The sequence below is a fragment of the Lactuca serriola genome, chromosome 9, assembly GCF_051521515.1.
Source record: "Lactuca serriola cultivar US96UC23 chromosome 9, Lser_US96UC23_V15, whole genome shotgun sequence".
Lineage (NCBI taxonomy): Eukaryota > Viridiplantae > Streptophyta > Magnoliopsida > Asterales > Asteraceae > Lactuca > Lactuca serriola.
Window position 1 is genome coordinate 109493120 of NC_136416.1, and position 27894 is coordinate 109521013.

The window sequence follows — 27894 nt, forward strand, 5'->3', positions numbered from 1 at the left end:
TACGCGTGGATATAAAGAACGTCGAAAACGGAGTTCGTATGTGGAAGATATGAATTTTTGAAGTTTATTAAATAATTAAAATATATATTAAATCTTTAATTCGGATGTATATCCGAAGAAGTCACCGATCTGATCCACACTACGCCCCGCGTAGCTAAGCATTACGCCCAACATAATGCGAGGGCTCCAGCCCCTATAAAAGGCATGCGAGGCAGCCGATTCCTTTGCTCATTTTCTTTTCTCTCTCTCTCTCTCTCTCTCTCTCTCCCGTTTTACCTCGTTTTTCGTGGAAGAAATATCCCGAAGCCCTGATATTAATCCCGAGACCCGAAGCAAGTCCCGAAGCCCCGAAGATCCCGAGAAGTGTAATTCTCGAGTCGAAGCTCTGCCCGCGAGAAGCCAATTTTTGTGAAGATATTCCAGATCTACCGAAGAATACTACTTATACAAGCCGTAGTACTGTCCGATCATCTTCTGATCAAGTGAGTGTGTAGTTACTTTCTTCTAACACATAATTCGAAGTATTTATATGAAATACGTGTTATGTGTATATTTTGTTGTTATATGTGTGAATTTATATTCACTTTCTTCTATCTCATAGATATGATTTATTCTCTATGAAATACGTGTTATGTGTATGTGTCTCGTTTGTTGGTTGGAATATGTATTGAATGAGAATGCTATATAGGTTTAAAACTATGTATAAAAATATATAATTTTATCTACTAATATGTTGGGTAGAACATGAGTAGATAGTTGATTTGTGATAAATTGATGAAAGGCCTCAATGTTGTTGTTGATCTAGTTATTCAGCGGAGTATGAATAACGACCACAAACTCTTTCTAGACAGTCATGTGGAATGCTAGCATGATCATAACCTGTAGGTGTTGTGAACGATGTGTTCACCGGTGTACTTTATCCCCCTCATGGTTGCCTTAGGACTTTTATTGCTGAGGAAACCCCTCGCAGTAAAGTCCACCCCGATGAAATTCCTAGATTAGGTCCTTTATAATAGATGTTGTTTTAGGGACGTAAAGTGAGGATAACGGGAATGGGTAATCGGGTTATTGTTGGTTGGTGAAATTAAATATAATTATTTATTGTGGGTTGAAAATCCTATATACTCACCGGGCTCCCAAGCCTGACCCACTCAGTTTTGTAGTATTACAGGTAGTGGCTCAAGAGCATAAGTTGGATGACTTATCAGGATCTTTTGATATTAGACCAATTGTTATATGTAACTTTTGTATGGTCTATCTTTTGTTGTTTATGCTTTTGGTCTGTTTATCGAAACATGACATCCCAAATATTGTTATATAATGAAAATGCATCTCTTGATGAAATGCTTTGATAAACTTTATTTTATCATATTTTTATTTGGGAACAAATTCCGCACCTCTTTTAAATCAATGACTTGACTCTGAAACTATTTTAAAAGCATAAATTAAAACGGTATTTTCTCGTTGTGGTTTTGGGGATGTCACACCAGCGTACTTCGGCCTTGTGTGGTTCAAGGAGTGAACATGCAGCACCACTGAAACTGTGACACGTGGAGACCTTATCCAAACTTACGCCCAACATAAGGCTTCGGTACGCCCAGCGTAAGTCCGAAGTCTAGGCTATAAATAGGGGGTCGAGGCTGCCCACTTTCTCACACCAAAAATCTCTTCTCTCTCTAACTTCTTTCTCTCTCTAAGGGCCCTGAACCCCTACTAAGCCTAGGTAAACCTCCTAGCAATAGAAGAAGGCCTCGGAGAGCCTGAAGGCTCTGAGAAAACTAGTTTTTTCGGTTTGAAACTCTGCCCGCACGGAGCCCGGTTTTCAAGCAAACTTCCCAGTTTCGTCAAAAAAGGTTATTTTTAGAAGCGAGGTGCTGTCCAAATCACTCCGTATCAGGTGAGTGTATAGTCACTTTCATCTTACATATATATATGAAGTATTTTATATAGATTATGTGCTATGTGTATATATGTTATATGTTTACATGAGATGTTTGTTGGATGAAAGATCAATACTTCTTTCTTTTAGATCTGAAACTTTTTCCTTCAGATCTACACTTTTTCATCCCAGATCTAAACTTTTTCTTAAGATCTAAATTGTATACTTTGAGATCTATGTTGGATGAAAGATATGAACTTCTTTCCTTTAGATCTGAACTTTTTCTTCAGATCTAGACTGTATATGCATTTTATGCCTTGAAAGTTATGCTGGATAAAAGATGTAAGCTTTGTTTTACAGATTTGGATCATGTATGTATTTTATATCTACAAATATGTTGGGTAGAATGTGGGTAGATGAAATAGTTGATGTGTGGTGAAATAAAATGATGAGAAACCTCAATGTTGACGTTGTTTCAGTCATCCAGTGGAGTATGGATGACGACCACATACTTTTTTAGGAAGTCTAGTGGAACGCTAGCAGGCTCGCAACCTGTAGGTGTTTGTGAACGAAGTGTTCATCGGTGTACTCCATCCCCCCATGGTTGCCTTACAGACACTTATGGCTGAGGAATCCCCTTAGCAGTAGTGTCCATCCCGATGAAATTCCTTAGGATAGGTCCCTTATGATAGATGCTTTAGGGACGTAAGGTGAGGATAACGGGAACGGGTAATCGGGTTAATGATTGTTGAAAATAATAAACTTATTTATCGTGGGTTGAAAACCCTATATGCTCATCAGGCTCCACATCCTAACTCACTCAGTTTCTTGTATTACAGGTAGTGGCAAAAGCATAGTTGGATGACTTGACGAGAGATTATGGATTTGAGGTCAGATTATGTTTTGTGGCCCAAGATGTTTATTTCTTTTTGGTTTATGCTTATGGTCTGTACCGATGATTGACATCCCGATTTTTTGTAATGTAATGAAAATACATTTCTTTAAGAAATGCTTTGATAAATTTATATCATATTTTGTTTTGGGAACAAATTCCGCAGCACATTTTTTTTAAGTTACTCTGATTTTTATTAAAAATCGGTCTTTTCTGGCCGTAAAAATGGGGATGTCACATGAGGTGACTAGCTTGGTTGCATGGTGGTCCTTGCATGGATGTATGATGAACAAAATGGAGGTGGCACCTCCAAAGTCAACCCTCCCTTAATTCTCTTTTTTTTTAATACATGGGTTGAGAATCTGGGCCAAGAAGAAAAGACGGGGTAGTTTGAGCCCATTAACTTTAGCTAGGATATTTGGATCTTAAACATAAAATTTTTCGGCCCATTGGGCCCTTGGAAGCATTCACGACCCAGTTAGAGTAAAAGAATGGGCTTATGGCTCACTAAGGTCAATTGGATTAGTTATGGCCCAATTAGGCCCATTAGGGTTAGAATTAATCATTCTAGACCCAAAATGGTCCAAAATATTTTGGATTTATGAATTACGTCTAATTAAGATCCAAATAGGGCTCTCTATGTCCAATGAAGTTGAATTGGGTGCTAATTGGTCCATTAGGCCCAATAAGAAACTCCTAGTCCAATATGGACTTAAACCGGGATTCTTAGGGTTTTTAGTCTCTTTGTCGAACATGAATGATGAATCTAATGAGCATTGTGTGAGATTTACTTAGAGTATATGATTTACAATAGTTGGATGGTTACACAGGAATAGAATTTCCTAGCTAAAATGCTAGTTGTGACATAATCTTTTGTTGCAGGCCATGACATATACAATCCGCTGCTTAAACAGGTTTAACTTATTTAAGCTACTAGTCTTATGTTGAAGACACTTGCTAATTACCTCTGTCAAATACTTCCACCCAACACAATAACATTGATGAATGGTATATTTAGTTGGATCACGAGTAGTACCATGAGTAGAGAAATTATGCCCTATTTTAGGTCGAAGAGACCTACATTTTTCTTCATAAGGAGTTTCAGAGTAGTTGTATGAAAATAGGCTGCATTGATAACAACCCTTAAATGACCGTTTCTAGTAGTTTTGGTGATGGTTTGAGCTTGACATCGACAATGCAGGAATAGTAAAACTTACACACTTGCTTAGGGTATGACGACTCCAAAAAATCACAGAATGCATAGCGAAGAGGATATCTTTTGACGTAGTCGACAAAATCTTCAATTCATGAATTGTATTGATTTGGGATGATATATGAGAAGGCCACGTTGTTTGCTTGGATAACGATGGGAGTGTCAGGAGCATGGGGGGCTTTGACTACATTAGCATCACAAGTAAATACATAGAAAACCTTTGACATGATGAAATCTTGAAGAACTTGAGACAGAGAAGATGATGATCAAAAAAACTTTTGTGAGAGAACTTCAACTACTTGGATGAGTTGTAAAAGCGACTTAGGAGAGAGAGAGAGCCTCAATTATTTTTTAATTGTTAAAATAGATAAAAAAAACGAAAGAAAAATGAAAAATACATAACCAATAGTATTATAGTAACTTCAATTTTCGAAGGGACCAAAACCACATACAAAAATGATAAAAAAATTGGGGTTTAAACAAAACCCCCCAAAAAAAAGTATACTACAAGACCATTTTTACAAATTTGTTTGCAAACAATTTCAAATAAGTTATGAATTACTAAAAAAAAAAAAAATTCAATACCTAAATACTAATAAAATCAAAATTTCGTTAATCACCTCATGCGATGCATTTTTAAATTTGGCTTAGAACAAAGCACATAAAGCTTATATAGAAATTACACAAAAAATCAACCAATAAGAACAAAGTATTAGGGTTCTACGATCCGTCTCATCCACATGGGAGACGCATCTCAACCGTCAAATCTATCCAAGAAAAAACACAGGATACGGAATCATTACCGTCAGATCCATCAAAACCACTCGATGCGTGGAAACAAAGACGCTATAAATACCCTTGTGCTTTCTCAACTTGAGTTCTCAGATTTATTTTCCCCCAAATTTTACCGATTCGTCACCGATAAGAAAATCGTTCGCGGTATGTTCTCTAAGCTTCTCTAAATTCTGTTTATTTTCTCGTTCTTAATCGATTAGTTAGCAGAGAAAACCTTTTACAAGATCTTTAGGTTTCCAATTTCGTTGATTTCGGTTTTAGGGTTTGTATTCAGTTTTTCCTTTCATGTTCTTCATTAGATGATTAGATCGTACAAGAGACTACTCGTTTCCCTCCCTTTCTTTTCTTTCTGAAGAGAATTTCGTGACTTATTTTGGTTGTTCGCTCTAGTTTTACAATTTCATTGATTATCTGATTAGGGTTCGTTAATTATTTCTTCTAATTACTTCAACGAGATAAATCTGTGGATCATCTTGATTTCTCCTCTATTCATTGATGTCGCGGTTGGATCGTATATTCAAAAAAAATCATGGATCGTACGTTCATCAAATTCGTAATGATTTCTATGTTTCAATTACTGTTTCTTGTAGATGGCTCGTACCAAGCAAACTGCTCGTAAATCCACAGGAGGAAAGGCCCCAAGGAAACAGCTTGCCACCAAGGTATATTCTTTTCCTTTCTCATCTATCCAAATCGCCGTTTTTCTTCAATTCTTGATGCTAAATTGTTAAGTTATGATCATGATATGATAGGCTGCTCGTAAGTCTGCTCCAACCACAGGAGGTGTGAAGAAGCCTCACAGATACAGACCTGGAACTGTTGCTCTTCGGTATGTTACATTTCTTTCTAATTCAATATCAATTTCGACGTTTTTATCCCATTTATATATATTGAAACTGGTTAATATTGTGCAGTGAAATCCGTAAGTACCAGAAGAGTACTGAACTTTTGATCAGGAAACTACCATTCCAGAGGCTTGTTCGTGAAATTGCTCAAGATTTCAAGGTTAGTTTTCACATGGAATTTATGCTGAAATTGGAATTCTATTCCATTCCAACATTTGATGACATGTTATTATGATGTGAAATGTTGCAGACGGATTTGCGATTCCAGAGTCATGCAGTGTTGGCATTGCAAGAAGCAGCTGAGGCGTATTTGGTGGGATTGTTTGAAGACACAAATCTGTGTGCAATTCATGCCAAGAGGGTGACTATCATGCCAAAGGATATTCAGTTGGCTAGGAGAATTAGGGGTGAAAGGGCTTGATTTGGGTGTTATGAAGTAGTAATTAGTGTGTGTTTTGTTGGATTGGAAACTGTGGTTTCTTTATTTTGTTTGGTAGGATTGTGAACTTGATTGTTGGTGGATTATGGTAATGGTTTGAGTATTTTCTTATGAGATGATGCAAGATTATGGTAAACGTTTAATTTAATAATTGAAACACAAAAAATCCATCTGCTTAGAAAAATTTCAGATAAAACTAATTAATAGATAGGGAAAAACAACAAGAAACCGATCTGATCAATATTTTTTACTATTTATTGTATCATATTATTAAAATTTCACTTAGTATTTTTTCGCAGTTTTATTTTTTTTCGAAAAACTGAATTTAAATAACGTATTTGACGATTTGATTGAAAATCTAAGCTGTATCTATGGAATGGAAGACCCTGACATTAAAATTACCATTAAGCCAAAAATGCTACATGCATATTCATAATTATAATTCACATTAGTGGTTTAAATAAAAAATTATCATTAAGCCAAAAATACATTCATAATTATAATTCACATTAGTGGTTTAAATAAAAAATTATCATTAATAATTATAATTCACATTAGTGGTTTAAATAAAAAATTATCATTAAGCCAAAAATACATTCATAATTATAATTCACATTAGTGGTTTAAATAAAAAATTATCATTAAGCCAAAAATACTACATGCATATTCATAATTATAATTCACATTAGTGCATGGATACAAACAAGCTAAAGGGTTTGTACAAAGTTTCATAATAACTAGTTGCATAGATACATAACTACCAATGAATTTATAATACTTATACATATATGTATATCAAGTACAAATCGTAATAGTGTCAACTACTTCTAAGTCCTCCAACAAAGTTGAAAGGTTTATCTGTTTTGGATGTTTATCATCTGAAATAATTAAGCACTGAGAGATAAGCGGACGTCGCTTAGAGAGTTCAAAAATAGATACAATATAACGCTATGTTGTATATAACAATATGACGAGTGTTAAGCGGGCGTCGCTCAGAGAGTTCAAAGATAGATACAATATAATGTTATGTTATATACATAACAATATGACAAGAACAAAAAGAAACAAAGGACAACAAAGACTCATATGTGTATCAAATGAAAGGCTTTCCGAATCAATCAATGGTTAGATTCAAGGGATTACAATCAATGAAACACAATAATTTAGGATCATAAACATCATAAATTCCAGCCCAAGAGGCATATAAAACACAATTCCTTTTTATCATGTTGCTAGAATATACGGGCTTTTAGCCCTACCTAGCTCGAGGCCAATACCAAAGTGATATGAATCATGCTCTACATGACCAAAGGCATAAAGCCAATACCAAAGGATACGAGTCATGCTCTACATGGTCAAAGACATTAAAATCCAATATCAAGTAATGACCACTTAGATCAATAACACAAGAAAGCACATTGCACATATAACACATAACACATAACATACAATTGTCCCTATATTAAACTCAGTGTGCTGTAACCGAATGTTGTGATAAATTTCTCTTTTTCTGATGAAATTACACCATCCCCAGGCCTTTAAAACCTTCAATTATACCCCTGGAGTTCATATTTCAATTTTCATAATCAATTACTCAACTAATCTCAAGTTATGTTGTTTTCAATTTAGAGATTTTAGTTTTTGTTTTTTGTATAGCTGTCACTTACAGATATGTTTTACCTTTCTTAAATATCAAAATAACTAGAAAATTCTAAATATTAAAAAAATAGACTCTTATATCTTTCCAATGCCACTGACCTCACATTTTTATGATTTTTCTATAATTTACTAAGAATTCTACAACACATCCCAAAGCTGTCAAAATTCAGTACTACACTGGACATATAGCTGTTTTCACCCATCTTAAGTCCGAAATTAGATTTTGGTGTTAAAACAAGAATCAAAGTATACATTCTCAACTTTCTAGGGATATATAACATATATCCATACAAATTTTCTACAATTTTTGGTGATTTTTACAAAAATAGGACAATTATACCCATTATGATTTCATTTTACCCTTTACATGATCAAATTTCATGATCAATATCACTAAGTTCTTGTTTTACAATGATAACAATGAATATTTTAGTAATCCATGCTAATTAAAGTATAAACCATGGGTTTCATTACTAATTTTCACTAATTACTCTTAAACCATGATTAATTCTCAAGTTTACATGTATTTACTTGATTTCCATTTAAGATTCTAGGTTAATAACATAAACTTATGCCTAATTTCATGAAATCAGTGGTAAACCCACTTTGATCAAACCCTAATCTCTTAATAACTCACTAATTACAAGGGTTAATCTAAAAATTAAGAGTCCATACCTTGATTACTAGACTTGATACTTCAAGAATACTCAAAATCTTGATTTAATCTTCAAAACTTGTTCAAGATTGATCATGTAGGTGAAAATCTTCCATAATGATGGTGAGGAGCAGAAAATATGCAGAAAATATGCCAAATTCGTGTTTTAATAGGTAACTTATTAAATAAACACAAACCCAACCTCACTTCCACCTCATCTTACCTTACCTACCCCACCTTATTTAAATAAATAAAAAAATCAAGGGCAAAATAGTCTTTCTAAGTAAGACAGAGACCAAGCGCGCAATAAAAACAAATTGTAGGGACCTTCCGAGTTAAATAAGTAAATTAGGGACCAAACATGCAAATTACCCCAAACCATAGGGATCGTTCGTGTAATTTACTCTAATATAAATATATTTAATTTAGATGTAAATTCGAATAAATATTAATATTAATATGTGAATGGTCTAAATTCACATATAGTTAATTTATTTGAATATTTAAAGTTTTTTTTACCATTGCAACAATTTAATTATACACAATAAATTTATTAAGATTTACAAGTGAATTTATTAAGAGATAAAAAAATTGTTGCATAAACTGGGTACAATTGCTATTTTAACGTGTACTAAAATATATGTAAAAAAAACTAAAAACTAGTTATAGTTCAAAGCACAACGTAAATCTAAAAGAGTCTTAACTAATTGATTAGTTAGAATTAGTTATACAATCCGTTAGAAGAAGGGCATTTATGTAATTTCAATTATTTGTTCGATTAATTTGATAGATTGTACATATTAGAACTTATGCATTGTATTGATTCAATTTTTAGTAATGAGAAATGAAGAATATTTCTTTCTCAAATTCCGCTCTTCAATCTCAGTTCTAACAAAGAGCTTCGGAACAATTTAGAAAAAGATACAATATTAATTTTCGTGTGAATCCAACTAATAAATATATATAGGCTTGTTTTTGACAGTCGATCGTTGATTGGTTAATTTTTAGGATATGGGTCCCACCAACATAGAAAAACAATGTAATTGAACTCAATATTATTATAATTATAAAAACTCCATGCATAGAACTTGTAAATTTATTAACAAGCTGAAAAACTCTCACAATAGTTTGTTTGACTTTATAAAGCTTATTACTTATATCGGGTTTGACAAATAAAAGAGTAAATTACACGAATGGTCCCTATGGTTTAGGGTAATTTGTGCGTTTGGTTTCTAATTTATTTTTTTAACTCGGAAGGTCCATACTGTTTGTTTTTGTTACGCGTTTGGTCCCTGTCTTACCTAAAAATACTATTTTCTCTTTGATTTTTAATTTATTTAAATAAACACACCCCAACCCTACCCACCCGTCCTCACCTTACCTTACCTACCCCACTGTTTTCCCTATTTAAATAATAATAATTTTTTTAGGTAAAACAGGGACCAGGCGTGCAACAAAAACAAACAATAGGGACCAAGCGCGTAACAAAAACAAACACCAGGGACCTTCCGAGTTAAAAAAATAAGTTAGGGACCAAACACGCAAATTACTCCAAATCATAGGGACCATTCGTGTAATTTACTCCAAATAAAAAACACGTTGCTATTCTATAACCATATCCTAAAAATTGAACACATCAAAAACTAATAATACTTATTAACCATTTTAAAAAATTCACTTTTGTTTCCTCAATGTCACAAAAAATTCAAAATAAAAAAATCGGGGAGAAACAAAGAACCATAACTCAACATAAAAATTAAATGATTTATTAACCAAATTTTATTAACCAAAATTTCTTCTATAAAGGACCTGGAAAAGTACCATTCTCCCTTTGTTCATTCCATCGGTCAACCTGCATCAATTACAAAACAATCATTTTACAAATTTGCCCTCGGTTATTTTTTCCTTCTATTTCCTATTTCCCAAGTGTTGTAATTTTCTCAAATATCTTTATAATAGATTACGAAAATGTCCCTGTCTTTTGCAATTTTTGTCCCAAAAAAGTCTTCAATGTTCCAAGTGAAATGAAAACATATTACCCTTTGTCTCATTTTTTAATAAATAAATATTTATTATTTAGTAACATTTTTAATCAATTATCATAAAATTCATATCGGGCAAAAAATATTGTAAAAGAATTAGATAAAGGGTAAAATAGTCATTATATTTGAAACAACGCTCAAAAACATTACAAAAACATCAAGACTTTATCCTGAAGGGTATTTTAGACATTTTGTAGTAAAGAAGTATACATACCCATTCGCCGGGGCAAAGTGAGCGATAATATTTTGCAAATTTGTCACATTCGGGAGCACCATCTCCCTTAGCCGCAACACACCTAAATTAATAATAATAAAATAAATATTAAAAACCAATAAAATATTCGAACAAAACATTTTTTCAAATATAATGTCAAAATAAGTAAAAGAAAATTAAAAGTAGAATACTATAATTTTATATTTTTTGACTCACCTGTGGTACTCAACATATCGTGTGAAACAATGCCTGCTTTGATTTGTAGTTGGGAATCGATAATCTCCTGGTGCTGTTTCAAGCTTTTTTTTGACCATAATAATTATATCAAATGAGGTGTTAAATAACTCGCAAATTTTCTGGTTAATTTTAATAAAAAAATAAAAGTTATAATCAACTATTGATTTTTTATTGTACCTTAATCTCTTTTGGTTTGTGGGCATTAGTGACAACAGAAGTTATTGTATCTAATTTATCTTGTGCCTCCTTTAGAAGATAATGCTGCATCAATATATTTGTTAAGTGAGAATATGAGATTGAATTAAAACCTATTTATGTTTTTCCTATTTCTAATTTGTCTTTTATATATATTTGAGGTCAAAAGTTGTGAAAATGTATAATACGTGAATGAGTATAGTAATAGTATACTCAAAGAACTTTGCATGAATATATGATAATGTACATATTCATAATTCATTAAGAACAAATAATTAAGATCTATATCCATAATAACAAATTGAGAACATGAACAAAATGACAAATTGATCGTAACAAGAGAGAATTAGATTTCGAACATGATCAGGACAAAAGGGATTTTGAAGAATATCAAAATATGAAGCGAAAAATGCGAAATTAATAAATCTAAATCAAACAAACGCGATATGATTCCGCGCAGGATTTATATACAATCTCTAGAGACGTAAAATTAAAATGCAAAAATCAACAAACTTTGATCGAATTTTGTATAAACGATACGATATTCATAACTTCGATTGAGAACAAGAATTCTAAGGAATCATACATCGATAATGCATGGTCATAAAAGAAGATGAAGAGGTATAGAGAATGTATATACCTCTGAGAGAGATTTTGTGTTGCCGGATTTCGCCATTGAGTGATCTAGTCGAAATTTGCGAGAGATGCGAAAATGAGACACAATTTGTAAGGTTTTCAAATGCAAGTGAATCGGATGCTCAGATAATTCGTCAAAAAAAAAAAAAAAAAAAAAAAAATGAAGAATGTAGATATAAAATAATATATTTACTATATTAATAGAAACACGAAGGGGTGGTGGCGCAGTTGGCTAGCGCGTAGGTCTCATAGCTTCTGAGTTATCCTGAGGTCGAGAGTTCGAGCCTCTCTCACCCCAACTGTTTTTTTCACTTCTCTTTCTCTCTAGTTTTGGCATATAACCCTTCCTAGGTTGTGTGTGTGTGTTTTTTTTTTTGCCAAAAGTGATGAAGAGGATTGTGTCGAGTGTTGCTAGATCATCATTCTTACATGTGACTACATCATAGTGCTTCGTATCTTAATCATATAAGATAACAAGAAATAATCAGATCATCATAACCCAACACCTACTACTTCGTATCTTAATCATATAAGATAACAAGAAATAATCAGATCATCATAACCCAACACCTACTACTCTGCTCTTAAATCTACACATTTCGTCCTAAGCGATCTCAACCTCTGGTTGAAGGACTCCTATCATTCAAATCCAGGTACCATTTTATTAGATTTAAGGATGATTTTAAAACAAAGAAAATTCAGATTTGGAGTTAAAAGCTTAATAAGTGACTTAATTGACCACTGAGATGTATTTTGTCCAACTATTGTTATCTGTAGGTAACCATTAAGTTCACAGACAACCCTAAAAGAGAAGAGAAATATGTCCGAGTTTTCTAGAAGATTTGATTTGATTAAATACCAAGAGTACATGTCCATATTACTAAATTTTTTATATATGATTTGGCTTAATTCTATAATATAGTACTCTTGATTTCTATGTGACTACTATATGTTATTGTTGCATTCATGAAACTTATTCTTGAATGTGTTAATTTACGTTTGATTGGAATTTAAATGGTTTAAGCATCCTATATTCCTATATGTTCATATCACTTAGGATGTGGTTGACTTGAGTGTTACTAGGGCACTTTTAGGATTAACTCTCATTTTGTTCTAAGCGGAGGATTCCGTTCTAATCGGAAGTTTTCGTTCGATATGGATGATTAGTTATCAGACCTTTAAATGAGTTTTTGGTCTGATGCTGCTACGTTATTTATGAAATTGAACCTTTTGTTACCCTATAATGAAAAATATTAGTTTTAAGAGCAGAGAAGTTGGGTTGGAATTGTAGATGCATGTGCATTCCATACTTGATTGGTTTTAAAATTAATTATTATATTATTCTTATCCTCATATACTTATTCACAAATGGTTTTGTAAAATATTTTTGGAGTTTGACCTTAGAATTGGTTTATTGCCTTTTATCCAATTACATTCAAAAGTCAAACTGTGGGTTTACTATTAGGGCTTTCCAAGCTCAATGTTACTACTTTGAATTACTATTGGGGATTTCCAAGCTTAATGTTACTGTTTTGAATGTACTCATATTAGAAGATGGAAGTATAGTTAAAGGCATAACTTGGAAATTCCATGTCACAAATTTTGTAATTGTTCATCTTTTGGCTTTTGTTATGAACTAATTATACACCCTTGTATTATAAGGTTTCAAACTATCATTTTGACATTAATTTTTGGACTTAAATTCCACAACAAATGACTAAATAAAAGATAATTTAAATACTTTTAGCGTATAAAGGGTGTTTTACCATTTTTTTCTTAGATGTCTGCAAAATAAACATGTCTTATGTGAAAATTACTACAATAACAATGTAGTTTTTGTTATTTCGCAAATGGTCTTTCCATTTTGTAGACGCCATCGGTAAAAAAAAATGGTTATCTTGGAAGCTCCTTAATTTTTAATAAATGAAATTATACATTATAAAACTTTAATTTAAAACTTTTATTATAAGTTTTGATTTACAATTTTTAAACTTTCAATACATAACCTTTAATCATATACTAATTCTTAGGATTATAAGTATATATTTATTTTGAAATATGTTAACTTTTATCAACGATTTAGCTTGTAAACAATATACTTGTATCTTTATTTTGAAAGTACAGAATAAACCTTTCAAACTAAATAACCTTTTAAAACTAATAATACTTTTATCAACGAACTATATATGTGGTTATTTAGTGATAATCTTGGAAAATGGCAATTATATAGCCTATTAAATATTAATTGAGTTATGTTCCTTAAAACTGATATTGATTCATGATTTAACAAAAAAGGAAATAAACCTAACAAGAGCAATGTTTTAAAAACCGGTTTTCTAGTTGAACCGGTATGGTGACTGGTTCCCGGTTCAATCGGTTTGACCGCCGGGTGAACCGGTTTCTATATTTTTCATGTTTTTTTTCTATTTTCCTACAAATACATACATATATAAATTATTAATTTGATGTTTACAAATTCAAACATTAAAAATATACATAAAAATAAGTTGTAAATGAATCAAAATACATTAAAATAACACATAACCATAAGTTTTAGTGTTTTACATCAATCGATATACACTAAAAAGAAAATAAAATATAATACCGAAACAAAATATAGTTTTAGATGAATACAACCATATCAAAAAACTTTATAACATTTACTCCCTCCGTTCTAAAATTATAGTCCATCTTTCCTTTTTGGTTTGTCCCAAAATAATAGTTCAATTCTAAAAATAAATAACATTTTTACCAAAATACCCCTCATTATTAGTTAACCAACTAAGCATTTAATGAAACATTAAATGCAAAGTAGGGATAAAATTGTCATTTTATTATATAAAATTAGTGGTAATTAATGATTTCTTAATATGTGTGTTTTTTGTCTGTGGAAAATAATATTGGAACGGAGGGAGTAACATATTTTTTATTTAGAAAAAACTAAATATATTTAAAAAAAAATACCAAAGTTTATTATGTAAATAATTATTTTTCATGTGTTTTTATTCGGATCAACCAGTTTATTTTGACCGGTTCAACCGAGTTTTTCTAAAAACCGGCCAGTTCAATCCGGTTCAGAAATCAATGTAAAACCGGTTCCCGGTCCAACTGATTCGACCCGTCGGTTCAAACCGATTTTTAAAACATTTAACAAGAGTAGCCAGTGCAAATCAATAATTCATTCAGCTAACTTCAATAATAACAAGAAATCATCACATGTGACGCGACAAAAGTACAAAACTGAGCATTGAAAATTCATTCAATAGTATAGTAAGTAGAACCTAATAAAGAGGAAATAAATCAATCACATTCCTACTACTAGAAAAACGTAAATAAAACAAAAACCTTAACATTATCAAAAAATAAAACATCACTACTGTTTTCCCCCTTCACTTTGCTTGGAAGCACCTGATTCCTTAATTTCATCTCCTCCCTCATCCTGCACCCCAAAAAACACCTCATTCAGTCATTCTTAATGGTTAAGCTAAAAATTTGTTTTTTAATGTAAGAATAAAAAAAAATCATTTATCTACACAACATTTAATTTATAAATATCGATACCTGCATATCAGAGGTCCACAATGTAAGATTGTCACGAAGGAGTTGCATGATCAAAGTGCTGTCTTTGTAAGAGTCCTCTCCCAATGTGTCCAGCTCAGCAATTGCTTCATCAAAGGCCTTCAAATTTATACAAAATGTTAATCCATCTTCAAATTCAGAAACCCTCTTATTTACTTAAACAAATCAATAGAAGTAATCATAGAATCTGTACAAAGGTTATAAAGAATGAATTTTCAATTGTGTTACCTGTTTAGCAAGACTACAAGCACGATCTGGTGAGTTCAAAATCTCATAGTAAAAGACAGAGAAGTTAAGAGCAAGTCCAAGTCGGATTGGGTGTGTTGATGCAAGTTCAGAGTTAGCAATATCCTGCAAAATTTGAAATTATCAACACACAAACAACTTTTATTCAAAATTTGAAAACCAGTTCATGGAAGCATTGAAAATTGAAAGGTAATTAAACCATCATCTCAATGTTTCTTAGCAGTTACTCCTAAGAGGAATTCTAACAGTTAAGTAAGTCATGTATGATTCGTAATTTTAGATGAAAATCTACATCTTTCACGCATAATCGATGGGGATAAATTACAACATAACCTATTAAACTTCCATGGAAGTAAGTTCTCTACGATGTGAAAAGTAAGATCCTAACCTGAGCGGCCTTATAGGCAGTGAGAGTGTTCTCTGCGGCCTCTTTACGTTCAGCGCCTGATTTAAACTCAGCGAGGTAGCGATAGTAATCTCCCTTCATCTTCAGATAAAACACCTTCGAATCACCGGAGGCGGCGGATGGAACGAGTCTCGATTCGAGCAGTTTCAAAATCCCATCGCAAATGTCGGAAAGCTCCTTCTCGATCTTCGTTCTGTAGTCCTTGATCACAGATACGTGGTCGGCGTTGCCGCGTGACTCCTCCTTCTGTTCGATCGATGAGATGATACGCCACGAAGCGCGGCGGGCGCCGATGACGTTCTTGTATGCGACGGAGAGGAGGTTGCGTTCCTCGATTGTAAGTTCTTCGGAGTCCGTGACAGCGGCGGAAACTTTCTCCATGAATTGAACCATTTCTTCGTAACGCTCCGCCTGTTCGGAAAGTTTCGCCATGTAGACGTTTTCTTCACGCGCCGATGATGCCATTGTAACGATGAGCGGGATCGGGAGAGACAGTAGGGATCTTAGGTTTTCGAATACAGTTTTAGAGAGAGAAAACGATGAGTAATGGGGTGGGTAAATTTTTGATACAAGCTACCATTTATTTTGAATTTTATGTATTTGAAACCTTCTTTTTCATTACATTCATTTAAAACTCTCATGACTTTTCAATTTCTTTATAATAATAATTATAATTTGTTAATTAGGTTAAATAAATATCAAATCTAAAGTGTAATCATATATAAACTAAATTTCAATATTAAAATGGTATCTTTACTTCTACTTATAAAATTATGTTTTTTTAACTTTTAACATATTACATTTAATTTATTAGTTTTAATATATTGTTGGATGTAAACCATTATCATTTTAAATGTATAATTTTTGAACAATTTGTATAAAATACTTAAATTATTAATTAAAATATAACATTATAGGCTTAACTTAAATATAAATTTTATTTAACTTAAACAACCCAAAAACTATTTTTTAAATAGTTAAAAGTGATAAATTATAGTGTCTTTCTAATAATGATTATAAGTTGGTTAATAAGGTTAAATAAATATCCAACCTAAAGTGTAATCATAAATAGACTAAATTTCAATTTTAAAATAATATATTTACTTCTATTTATAAAGTTATGTCTTTAAATTTTAACATATTATACTTAATTTATTAGATTTAAAATGTTGTTGCATGTAAACCATTATTAGTTTAAAGCTACAACTTTTAAACAATTTGGACAAAATACTTAATTTGTTAATTTAAATATAACATTACAGTGTCAACTTAAATAAGAAATTTCAGTTCCACTAAAAAAACCAAATAATATTTTATAAATAGTTAAAAGTGATAAATTATAGTGATAAATACAAAAACTAAATTGAAATATCAGCTTAACTAAAATATTTCCTAAATATATTTTTATAATCGTTAAAAAATTTCAAATAAGTACCTTAAAATAACTTATAATAACAATAATTAAAAATAACTCTATATAGATGATTATATTATTACCTTTAAAATCAAAAAATAATATTTGATGTTTTAAATAATTATAATGATAAAAATTAAAACATTAAGCAAATAAATTTTAAAAAATTAGTTAACAATAACAACAACTATAAATAATATTAAACCATATATAATATTTAATTTTATTGATGTGTAACTCACGAGTAGAAGTTATTCAAGTGATTGAGATTATGACGTTATAATAGATGTATATATTATCATATAATTCAAAATAATCAATATATTATATTAAATTAATATACAAATTATTATATCAAATTTAAAAACAATGTTAGTGTTATATTTAAAAAATATAAATTTGTAAAGACTTCAACTATATAGGTGTTTCTGTGCATTACAATGTCAACTCAAATATAAATTTCAGTTCCATTTAAAAAACTAAAGATTATTTTGTAAATAGTTAAAAGTGATAAATTGTAGTGATAAAAGCAAAAACTAAATTATAATATCAATTTAACTAAAATATTTCTTAAATATGTTTTAATAATCGTTAAAAGTTTCCAAATAAGTAGTTTAAAATAACTTACAATAACAATAGTTAAAAACAACTCTATATAAATGATTATATTGTTGCCTTTAAAATAAAAAACAATGTTTGATGTTTTAAATAATTATAATGATAGAAATTAAAACATTAAACAAATAAATTTTAAAAAATCAATTAACAATAAAAACAACTATAAATAACATCAAATCATATATTATATTTAATTTTATTCATGTATAACTCGCGGGTAGAAGTCATTTAAACGATTGAGATTATGAAGTTACAATAAATGTATATATTATCATATAATTCAAATATAATCAATATATTATATCAATTTAGTATATACAAATTATTGTATCAAATTTAACAACAACGTTATTGTTATATTTAAAAAAACATATATTTGTAAAGACATCAACTATATAGGTGTTTCTGCGCAACGCGCGGGCATTCGCCTAGTTATACTATATAGGCCTATAGGGAAATAGAGATAAAGACTATCTCTATCATATCTTTACATATACATCCCTATAAATATTATCAATATCTTTTTATTTATGAATATATTGTGTTTTTGTTATGAATAAATATATTGCTTTAGAAAAAATTAAAATGTAAAAGATAAATATAATGTTTAAACAGGATAAACACAAATAAAGGTAAAAAACAGGATAACACAAATAAATTAACCGACGTTAAAAAAGTTGGAGGTGGCATGAATCCCAACCTTTAAGACCGACTACAGTAATTCACTAAAATATATTAAACAAATTTTTTATAAATGGTCAAAATAGTAAGTTTAGGATATCTTCGTTATACTATACTTATACATATGGTTCTTAATGTTTTCAAAATTTACATGGTCTTAAATATATTTAATGATGTCAATGTTTCTCTATTAGAGCTTCACAGAAGAGGGTATTTTCGTCATTCAATTGTTACTGTCAAAGAAGCTTCCATAATGAAGCATATATTCGTCCTTTCTTCCGACCGCAAATATCATCCCTCAAGAAAACTCGTTGACATTCTTATCATCATCAATCTTTGTTCATCTATATCTTCCAACAATCTACTTTGCACAAGGGTTTTTTATAAAATGGTTTAGGCTTCAAGAGGATAGAACACGGGGTGACGCTAACGTCAGAAAATGTCTTCGTAAGGTTGTTGATGAGCATTTCACAGTTGCAGTGAAAATATTGTGTTCCTCAGGGGTTGCTCCATACGGGGATGCTACCACGGATACATTGGAGGATAAGCATCCACACAAGCCACCACCATCCATGCCGAATACCATATGTTCAATAACTCCCCTTGTGGTTGATATTAACAATGTCCTTGGGGGAATTAAATCATTCCCTAAAGGAACCTCGTGTGAGAGAGATGGGTTGAGAGCTCAACATATTTTAGATGCTCTTTGTGGAGAAGGTTCAACAATTGCCAAAGATCTCCTATGTTCTATCACATGTGTGATTGATTTATGGCTAGGGGAGATGCCATTCGAGTTTGGCGGAATTTGTTGCCTCTGCTCCTCTTACACCACTTCTAAAACTTGACAAGGGAATACGGCCTATTGCAGTAGGAACTATATGGAGACGTTTGGTTTCCAAGCTGGCTATGAAAGGTGTTGGTAAATAAATGGCCAAGTATCTTAATGATTTTCAGATCGAGGTCGGGGTGTCGGGTGGCGCTGAAGCCGTATTACATAGCGCTAACAGGGTGTTGAGTAAATGCCACAATGATGGGTCTCTTTCCATACTTACTGTGGACTTCTCCAATGCCTTTAACCTTGTTGACAGATCCACATTACTTCATGAGGTCAGATTGAGGTGCCCTTCTATATCCTTGTGGGTAGAATTTCTATATGGTCAAGCAACAAGGTTATATCTAGGGGACACACATATTTGGTCTTCTATTGGAGTTCAACAAGGAGGCCCCTTGGGACCACTTCTCTTTGCCCTTGTGTTGCACCTGCTCTTGCATAATATTAGAGATAATTGCAAGCTTCTTCTACATGCATGGTACCTGGATGATGGCACTCTTATTGGAGATTCTGAGGAGGTGGCCAAAGCCTTAAACATCATTAAGGCTATTTGCCCAAAATTAGGCCTTCGGTTGAATATCAATAAAACCGATCTCTTGCAGCCCTCGTGTGATGGAAGGAAGCTGTGTGAGGGGCTATTACCGGTTGGCATCGGGAGGCCGCCATTAGGGGTGAAACTTCTCGGGTGTCACAACTGGAAATTTTGTGTCTTGTAAACTATACATTCAAGCTAATGTGAACCAAAAACTTAAGAACGTGTGTAACACCTATGATTATGACATCAAAAACTTCAATCAAATACATCATACAAGTACTACAAATAGTCATCAAACAATTAGAAACCCTAGAAGTTCTTACTTAGGTCCATTTTGGACTAGAACTTCCTTATTGGACCTAATGGACCAATAAACTTCCAATTTGACTATCTTGGGTTTAGAACTCTTAAATGGGCTCTAATTGGACCCACATCTATTTGTTTCAACATTTTGGGCTATGTTGGACCTAGAATGAAAAGAATTAAAAGCCTTGATACATGAATAACCTAAACTAGTCCAATAAAAATATGAAAATCCTACCACATTTCTTTAGACTTAAAACATACTCAAGATTAACACTAATGTTGGGCTTAGGGGCAAAGGCCCAAATTTTTCCTTTTCTTTCCAAATTCTCGGCCCAAATGCACAAGCCCAAGAGGATGGAAGAGTTGACTTGTTGTGCCACATCATTGTTATCCAAAGGACTTCCATGCAAAATATCTCACATACCTCCATGCACATCACTTCAAAATCACTTCTCTTCTCTCCTCCCTCTCACTCTCGGCCGAAACACACACACACACACATTCACAAATCTCTCACAAATTCTCTCTAGATCACTCAAGAACACTCCTTCCTCCCCACTCCAAAAATCTCGAAAATTAGGAGCTCTCAAGAGGATCTTGCAAGTTAATCATCATCTTAGGTAAGTTTTTACTTATATATATGATCTAGCTATTTCATTCCATCAAAAACCTCTTCTAAATCTATTCCAAATTGTGATCATACACCTTAGAAGTCACCAAACTCGAGATCTACCAAGGAAGGGTGCTAAGGCCGAAAATCACTTCATTTTCCTTCCATTTTCTTTGCAAAACCGAGCCCCCACACCCAAGGTGAGCTTCAGACCCCTATTTTATGTTTTCATGAGTTTTGTGTGGGGGGGGGGGGGAATACAAGTGAAAGTGTATATCTATATGTGTTTTGTATGCCTTGTATGATTTCCATGCTTACATGTATGCTTTTGTGTGCTATAATGTTGGATCTAGCCATAAAACCCCTCAAAACCGAGATATATCTTATGTTAAATGATTTTAGCATCAAATGTATTTCTACATACCAAGTGTTTCAAGAAAAATAGCTAAGTGGTTTAGTAACAATTTTCTTTGGGCTAAAAACACAAATTTTGGGCCTAAAATGTGAAAAATACAAAATTAAGGGCCCAAATTGACATATCACGAATTCTGATGGATGAAGTGTGTCAAAACAGTTTCAATAAAACAATTTCTGGAAATATACTCATTTAGAGGATTAAAAATATAAATTTCAAGCTTAATGGGCTAAAAATGACAATTTCGGCCCAATGAGGCCCATTATGCGAATTTTTCTGTTTTGGAGGGCCAAAACTGTGATTTTCTGTAAAACAGTGGACCATAAGTGATCCAAGTCCTTTTCAAAGGTTTAAAATGCTTTTTAAATTAAAAAGGACCAAAGTTGCAAAAATTTTACAATTTGGGCCAAAATTGTCAAACTTGCGAAAAAGAAGGGTTATAACCGAGAAAACTGAAATTTTAGGGACTTAAGCTGTTTTCTATGAAAAATATGCTGGAAAATATTTATTTCAAAAATTTTTGGTGTTAAAATGTCAAGAAAATTGATTTAAGGACCAAACCGGAAAGTATTTGAATAAAGGGTTGAAAAAGTAAATTTTACAAACAAGGAGGGGCTGAAAACAGAAAATTTTCAAGACTAATTCAATACATGCAATTTGACCAAATAATGGTACCACGACTATCGACAAAATAGAATACATTACAACACCAAAAGTCGTTGTTAAACGAATTGGTTCGGTCTCGAACCAATAAAAATCCGAAACTACTAACACGACGACACTACGATACTACAACACTACGATTCATACAACTAACGATTTGGAATTCATTATACATGCGAATGTGCACAGACGTCTACGCACTATCTTTGGGCCCCACAAGTGTAAAATCTTGTTCGTTGAGCCTAGCTAGCCCGACAACCTGATCTTAAGGCCCAAAGACTTCAATCTTACGAAGTGTTGGGTTTTACCGATCCGACACGACGTAACCGGACTTTCAATGGCTTGTAGACTACTGGTCCCCAAGGGTCCTTTAGTGTCGCTAGTAGAGTCTGCCTTTTATGCGAGGCGGGTCTGGGACCCCTCGTACCTTTTTATCCCCAACCGGCTAATGGAGTCATCGAGGCCTTCGTGTCCTCTTTCTCTTCGGATGTGGGACTACACGTAGTCAGGGCGGTTGGATAACGTGATTAGTACGGACGACGCCTACGGGATCGTTAGTATTGCTATAGACGAGTCGTTTGTGTAACGCGTGTTTGTAGCAGATAATCATAATCCAATGTCGTCTGGTAATGATAACTTCATGCGTTGCAATGGTTTCAATGTAACTTCATGGAATTCAAAGAATTAGGAAAACATCGGGTTTTCCTAGGGTTTTTCAATACATACAGATTCGAAATACATACAACTTCAATGCACAATTTTTACAAGTATAGAAACAAACAAGCATACTTATGGATCTTCACAAACGTTTTCAAAAGCTTCTCTTTTCAGAAAATATCGGATTTTCTGGTGGTTTTCAAACGATACGAAACATTGTTTTTCAAATACAACTTATGAACTCACCAACATTTCATATGTTGACGTTTTTCAAAATACTTGTATTCTCAGGGAATCAGTGAATCAAAGGAAATCATATTCAGTGATGGCTTGCAGTTTATTTATGTACGAATCGAACAATCTATTTTGGGAATGTAATGTTTAAACAATGTACTTCATGTAAACTCTACTGGTTGTACTATATTAATGCATGGTGACGAATGTTGTTACGTTTCATATATATTCAATGTTATGGTATTCAATTGAGTCACGACAGCCCCCGAACGTTTCCGCCGCCTGGTTTGGGGGTGTGACAGGTTGGTATCAGAGCTTTGTTTATAGTGAACTAGCATGTCGAGCCACACATTGATATGCAACTATAAACCAAAAAGAGGGACTAACAGAACTCTGAACAAAACAAGTAAATAAAACACGCTTGCTTGCATTAGGGATAAGAACCTAACGCCGAATCAAACACAATAATGCTGGTATCTCGGTTAATTCGGGACTGTTCTTAGTGATACCAAGGAGTGAATGTAGCCTGATCAACTACATTCTCTCCAAAGTAAAACTAACACATGTCTTGATGAGATCGGGATAGCTAGGGAACCTAAAACTATACCCTTTATCACCAAAAAGAGAACGTTTGCTTGGTCTGTACAATAGTCATAGCATCCTAGGAATAATGTTAGCATATTTACGTACGCGCGCAGACAACATGGCTGGTTTTCATCACCCTGGAGACCCCTATTTCCCTAATCAGGGAAACAACGGGTGGCTAGAGGAGGAGGAGGAGCCTGAGGAAGAGCAGCAGGGTATCTAGTTTCATCAGGCTCTAGCAGCTCACGGGATGCTTGAGGACGAACCGGGAGAGAATCCGGAGGAAGCACACCACGTCGGACCCGACGAATATGTAGACACTGACTACGAATTTGGAGAGATCGACGACGACGACGAGGAAGGTCAAGTCGGGGACCAGGACCCCGTCCTTTCATGCGAGAACGAGACACAACCAGATCACCCCGCTCCACCAGTGAACCCCCCAAGAGAGAACCGTTCCCTCGAAGCTGAGATCGCCGCACTGCGACAACAGCTGTATGCTATGGAAGCTCGGGCAGTGCGAGCCGAGCATGAGAGGGATGAGGTTATTGGAGACATGGCAGAGATGGCGCAGCTACTGGCGCAAAATTTCGGCATATGACTTCGGCACCACCTCCAGTCGCAGCACATCGCGATTAGGGATGGACTTATCATGGTAGGACATTAGGAACTATATTATGTACTCCGGCTCTATGTTCAAGTGACTACACTACTCATGGAGCCGTTATGCTGTCGGATTAGTGTCACTTATGTATGCTCTTACGAGCAAATTTTCTTGTATTAAATGTGAATAATATTAATGAACTTTTGTGTGTCTTGCTATGATACTACCAGTTGTTATGTGTTGAGACGTTATGATTGTATGCCCGATGGTAGTAATGTTTAGGTTCGTACCATACATCTAGTTAGTAGGATCACGACCTCACAGAGACCACGTACACTCAACATCTTTCCGTTTCGTGACAGAAAGATGCCTCTCCGACCTACTCGCGGAAACCCAGGACCAACTCCACCCGAAGTTGACTCCACAGCATTCCAGGCAGCCGTGTCTGCTGCGGTCACCGCAGCTATGGCACAACTCCATCAGGGGAATAATGGAGGAGGCAACGGGCAAGGGGCAGGAAGTTCGAACAACGGGATGAATCAAGGACCTACCAAAACATGTACCTACAAGGACTTCACAAACGCCAAACCACGAACTTTCAACGGCACTGGAGGAGTGATCACTCTGAAGCGGTGGATCGAGAAGGTAGAGTCGGTATTCGAGATATGCGATTGCCCCGAGCAGATGAAAGTGAAGTTCGCGGCCTGCACTTTCGTGGACCAAGCACTCACTTGGTGGAACGGACACGTGGAAGCTATGACGCTCCCTGTCGCCAACTCTTTCCCCTGGGCAGAAATGAAAGAAATGTTAATGGCTGAGTACTGCCCTCGAGGCGAAATACAAAGGATGGAGCAGGAACTATGGAACCTCACGGTGCAGAATGCGAACATCGACGCCTACATCTCGAGATTCAGCGAATTATCTTTATTGTGCCCGGGTATGATCACGTCGGAAGGAAAGAAGGTTGAACGATTCATCTGGGGACTGACATCCCCCATTCAAGGAAATGTGATAGCTGCAAACCCTGAAACGTTTGATAGTGCGAAGAGATTGGCAAAGAGGCTATATGATCATAACAACAAGAAGGGCGAGAAAACAGTGGAGACTGAGAAGAAGAAGGAGGGTGATGGTAAGAAAGGATGGAACAACAAGAGAAAGGGGCGTCAGGGCCCCGAGACCTCTAAAAGGCAGCAAACAGTGGCAGTTAACGCTGTCACCGCACCGGTTCCAGCCACACCACATGCTCCAGCCTCAGCTGCTTCAAATGCTTCAAGACCCTACTCCGGTAATCTTCCCAGTTGCAATAAGTGCGGCCTCCACCATCACGGAGAATGCAGGGAACTCCATTGCACCAGTTGCAACCGAAGGGGACACACTGCAAGGTTCTGCAGGACGTACCCTCCTAGGAACCAGAGTCAGGGAAACAACCAGAACAACAACAACAACTACCGCAATAACAACAACACCAATGCCGGCGGCAATAATGCAGGGCCTAGCCACACCTGCTTCGGGTGTGGAAGGACGGGGCATTTCCGCCGAGATTGCCCTAACAACAACTCAGGAAACAGAGGAGCAGGAAGAATGCTGACTATGGGTCAGAGTGATGCAGTCCAGGATCCCGCAGTTGTGACCGGTACGTTCCTCCTAAACCACACTTATGCATGCATCTTATTTGATACCGGAGCAGAGCGAAGTTTCGTGAGCGAGAAGTTTAAACATTTATTAAAACAACAACCCCAGAAGCTAAATGAAACATATACGGTGGAAATGGCCAATGGGAAAACCGAATCCACTAGGGAAATCTACATCGGATGTACCCTAACCCTCAACCAACACGTTTTTCGAATAGACTTAATGCCAGTATCAATTAGGAGTTTCGATGTGATTATCGGCATGGATTGGTTAAGCCCCCACCATGCTGAGATTATGTGCCACGAGAAGGCCGTTCGCCTTCGTCTCCCGAATCACGAAACCCTAGTAATTTACGGAGACAAACCTAACACGAATCTTCGTCTTATCTCGTGCATCAAAGCACAAAAACATCTGCGAAAGAACAATTTGGCATTCTTGGCTCACATAGTGGACAAGACCAAAGAAGAAACTAACATCCAAGATATTCCGGCAGCGTGTGAATTTCCGGACGTGTTTCCTGAAGATCTTCCAGGAGTACCCCCAGAGAGACAGGTTGAGTTCCGAATCGACCTCGTTCCAGGAGCAACTCCTCTCGCTAAATCACCATATCGGTTGGCTCCTGCTGAAATGCAGGAATTGTCCAGCCAACTCAGTGAGCTTCTGGACAAGGGGTTTATCCGACCTAGCTACTCGCCATGGGGAGCTCCGGTGTTCTTTGTCAAAAAGAAGGACGGATCTTTCAGAATGTGCATCGATTACAGAGAGTTAAATAAGCTCACTGTTAAAAACCGCTATCCACTCCCACGAATCGATGATCTATTCGACCAGCTCCAAGGAGCTAGTTATTTTTCTAAAATAGATTTACGGTCCGGATACCACCAACTCAAAGTCCGAGAAGAAGATATTCCTAAAACCGCTTTCCGAACCCGCTACGGACATTATGAATTCGTCGTAATGCCCTTCGGTCTAACAAATGCACCTGCCGCATTTATGGACCTAATGAATCGAATCTGTCGACCGTTCCTTGACAACTTCGTCATTGTATTTATCGATGACATCCTCGTCTATTCTCGAAGCAAAGAGGAGCATGGCCAACATCTACGGCAAATTCTAGACACTCTGCGATCGGAAAAGCTTTACGCCAAACTCTCCAAGTGTGAGTTCTGGCTTCGGAGTGTGAAGTTCCTAGGCCACGTGGTTAGCCAAGATGGAATTCATGTGGACCCCTCTAAGGTCAAAGCTGTGGAAGGATGGGCAACTCCGACTACGCCCACAGAAATTCGTCAGTTCTTAGGCCTAGCAGGCTACTATAGGAGATTCATCCAAAACTTCTCTAAGATCGCCAAGCCGCTTACCTTGCTTACACAAAAGGGCGTGCCATTCAAGTGGACAGACCGACAAGAGATTGCGTTTCGAACCTTGAAGCAAGCTCTTTGTAGCGCTCCTGTACTATCACTGCCTGAAGGAACGGAAGATTTTGTAGTCTACTGTGACGCGTCGAATCAGGGCTTAGGTTGCGTTCTCATGCAACGTGGAAGAGTGATAGCATATGCGTCCCGCCAACTAAAGACGCACGAAGTAAATTACACGACCCATGACCTAGAACTGGGAGCCGTGGTCTTCGCTCTGAAAATTTGGAGGCACTACCTGTACGGTACAAAGTGCACCATCTTCACGGACCACAAGAGCCTCCAGCACATCTTGAATCAGAAAGAGCTGAACATGAGACAACGAAGATGGGTGGAATTGCTAAACGACTATGAATGCGAGATCAAGTACCATCCAGGCAAGGCCAACGTGGTAGCTGATGCATTAAGTCGGAAGGAGTACTCTAATCGCCGTACGAAAACGCACTCGATAACCATTCAGTCTCATCTGGCCACTCAAATTGCATCAGCCCAGTCAGAGGCTATGAAAGCGGAAAATAGAATTAGCGAGGCATTGCGCGGGATGGAAAAGAACCTAGAGGCAAGAGAGAATGGGGTATACTACTTCATGAACCGTATTTGGGTCCCAAAAATCGGAGGATTTAGGGAGACCGTTATGAAGGAAGCCCACAAGACACGATACTCCATTCATCCTGGTTCGGACAAGATGTATTTGGACATTAAACAACACTATTGGTGGCCTAACATGAAGGCGGAAATCGCGACCTATGTTAGTAAGTGCCTTACGT

General features: G+C 35.1%; 3 protein-coding genes and 1 non-coding gene across 4 annotated transcripts; 2 read left to right on the forward strand and 2 right to left on the reverse strand.

Moving 5' to 3' along the window:
* Positions 1-4792: 4792 nt before the first annotated feature.
* LOC145073081 (histone H3.3) lies at positions 4793-6174 on the forward strand. Its single transcript, XM_079019633.1, has 5 exons — positions 4793-4923; positions 5370-5441; positions 5532-5608; positions 5694-5784; positions 5875-6174. Exons 2-5 carry the CDS (start codon positions 5370-5372, stop codon positions 6043-6045), a joined length of 411 nt encoding a protein of 136 aa, XP_078875759.1. The 5' UTR covers positions 4793-4923; the 3' UTR covers positions 6046-6174.
* A 3844-nt stretch (positions 6175-10018) lies between these two features.
* Positions 10019-11782, reverse strand: LOC145074553 (cytochrome c oxidase subunit 6b-3-like). The gene is made up of 5 exons (XM_079020906.1): positions 11706-11782; positions 11048-11131; positions 10850-10932; positions 10634-10715; positions 10019-10229 (listed from the first exon to the last, which is right to left on the reverse strand). Exons 1-5 carry the CDS (start codon positions 11739-11741, stop codon positions 10176-10178), a joined length of 339 nt encoding a protein of 112 aa, XP_078877032.1. The 5' UTR covers positions 11742-11782; the 3' UTR covers positions 10019-10175.
* Positions 11783-11914: 132 nt separating this feature from the next.
* On the forward strand, positions 11915-11999 carry TRNAM-CAU (transfer RNA methionine (anticodon CAU)). The gene is given in 2 exon segments: positions 11915-11952; positions 11964-11999. It is a non-coding gene; the product is annotated as a tRNA-Met (tRNA).
* A 2921-nt stretch (positions 12000-14920) lies between these two features.
* On the reverse strand, positions 14921-16499 carry LOC145072193 (14-3-3 protein 2-like). The gene is made up of 4 exons (XM_079018574.1): positions 15915-16499; positions 15509-15631; positions 15263-15379; positions 14921-15140 (listed from the first exon to the last, which is right to left on the reverse strand). The coding sequence occupies exons 1-4, from the start codon at positions 16395-16397 to the stop codon at positions 15075-15077; spliced, it is 789 nt and encodes a 262-aa protein (XP_078874700.1). The 5' UTR covers positions 16398-16499; the 3' UTR covers positions 14921-15074.
* Between the last annotated feature and the right edge of the window lie 11395 nt (positions 16500-27894).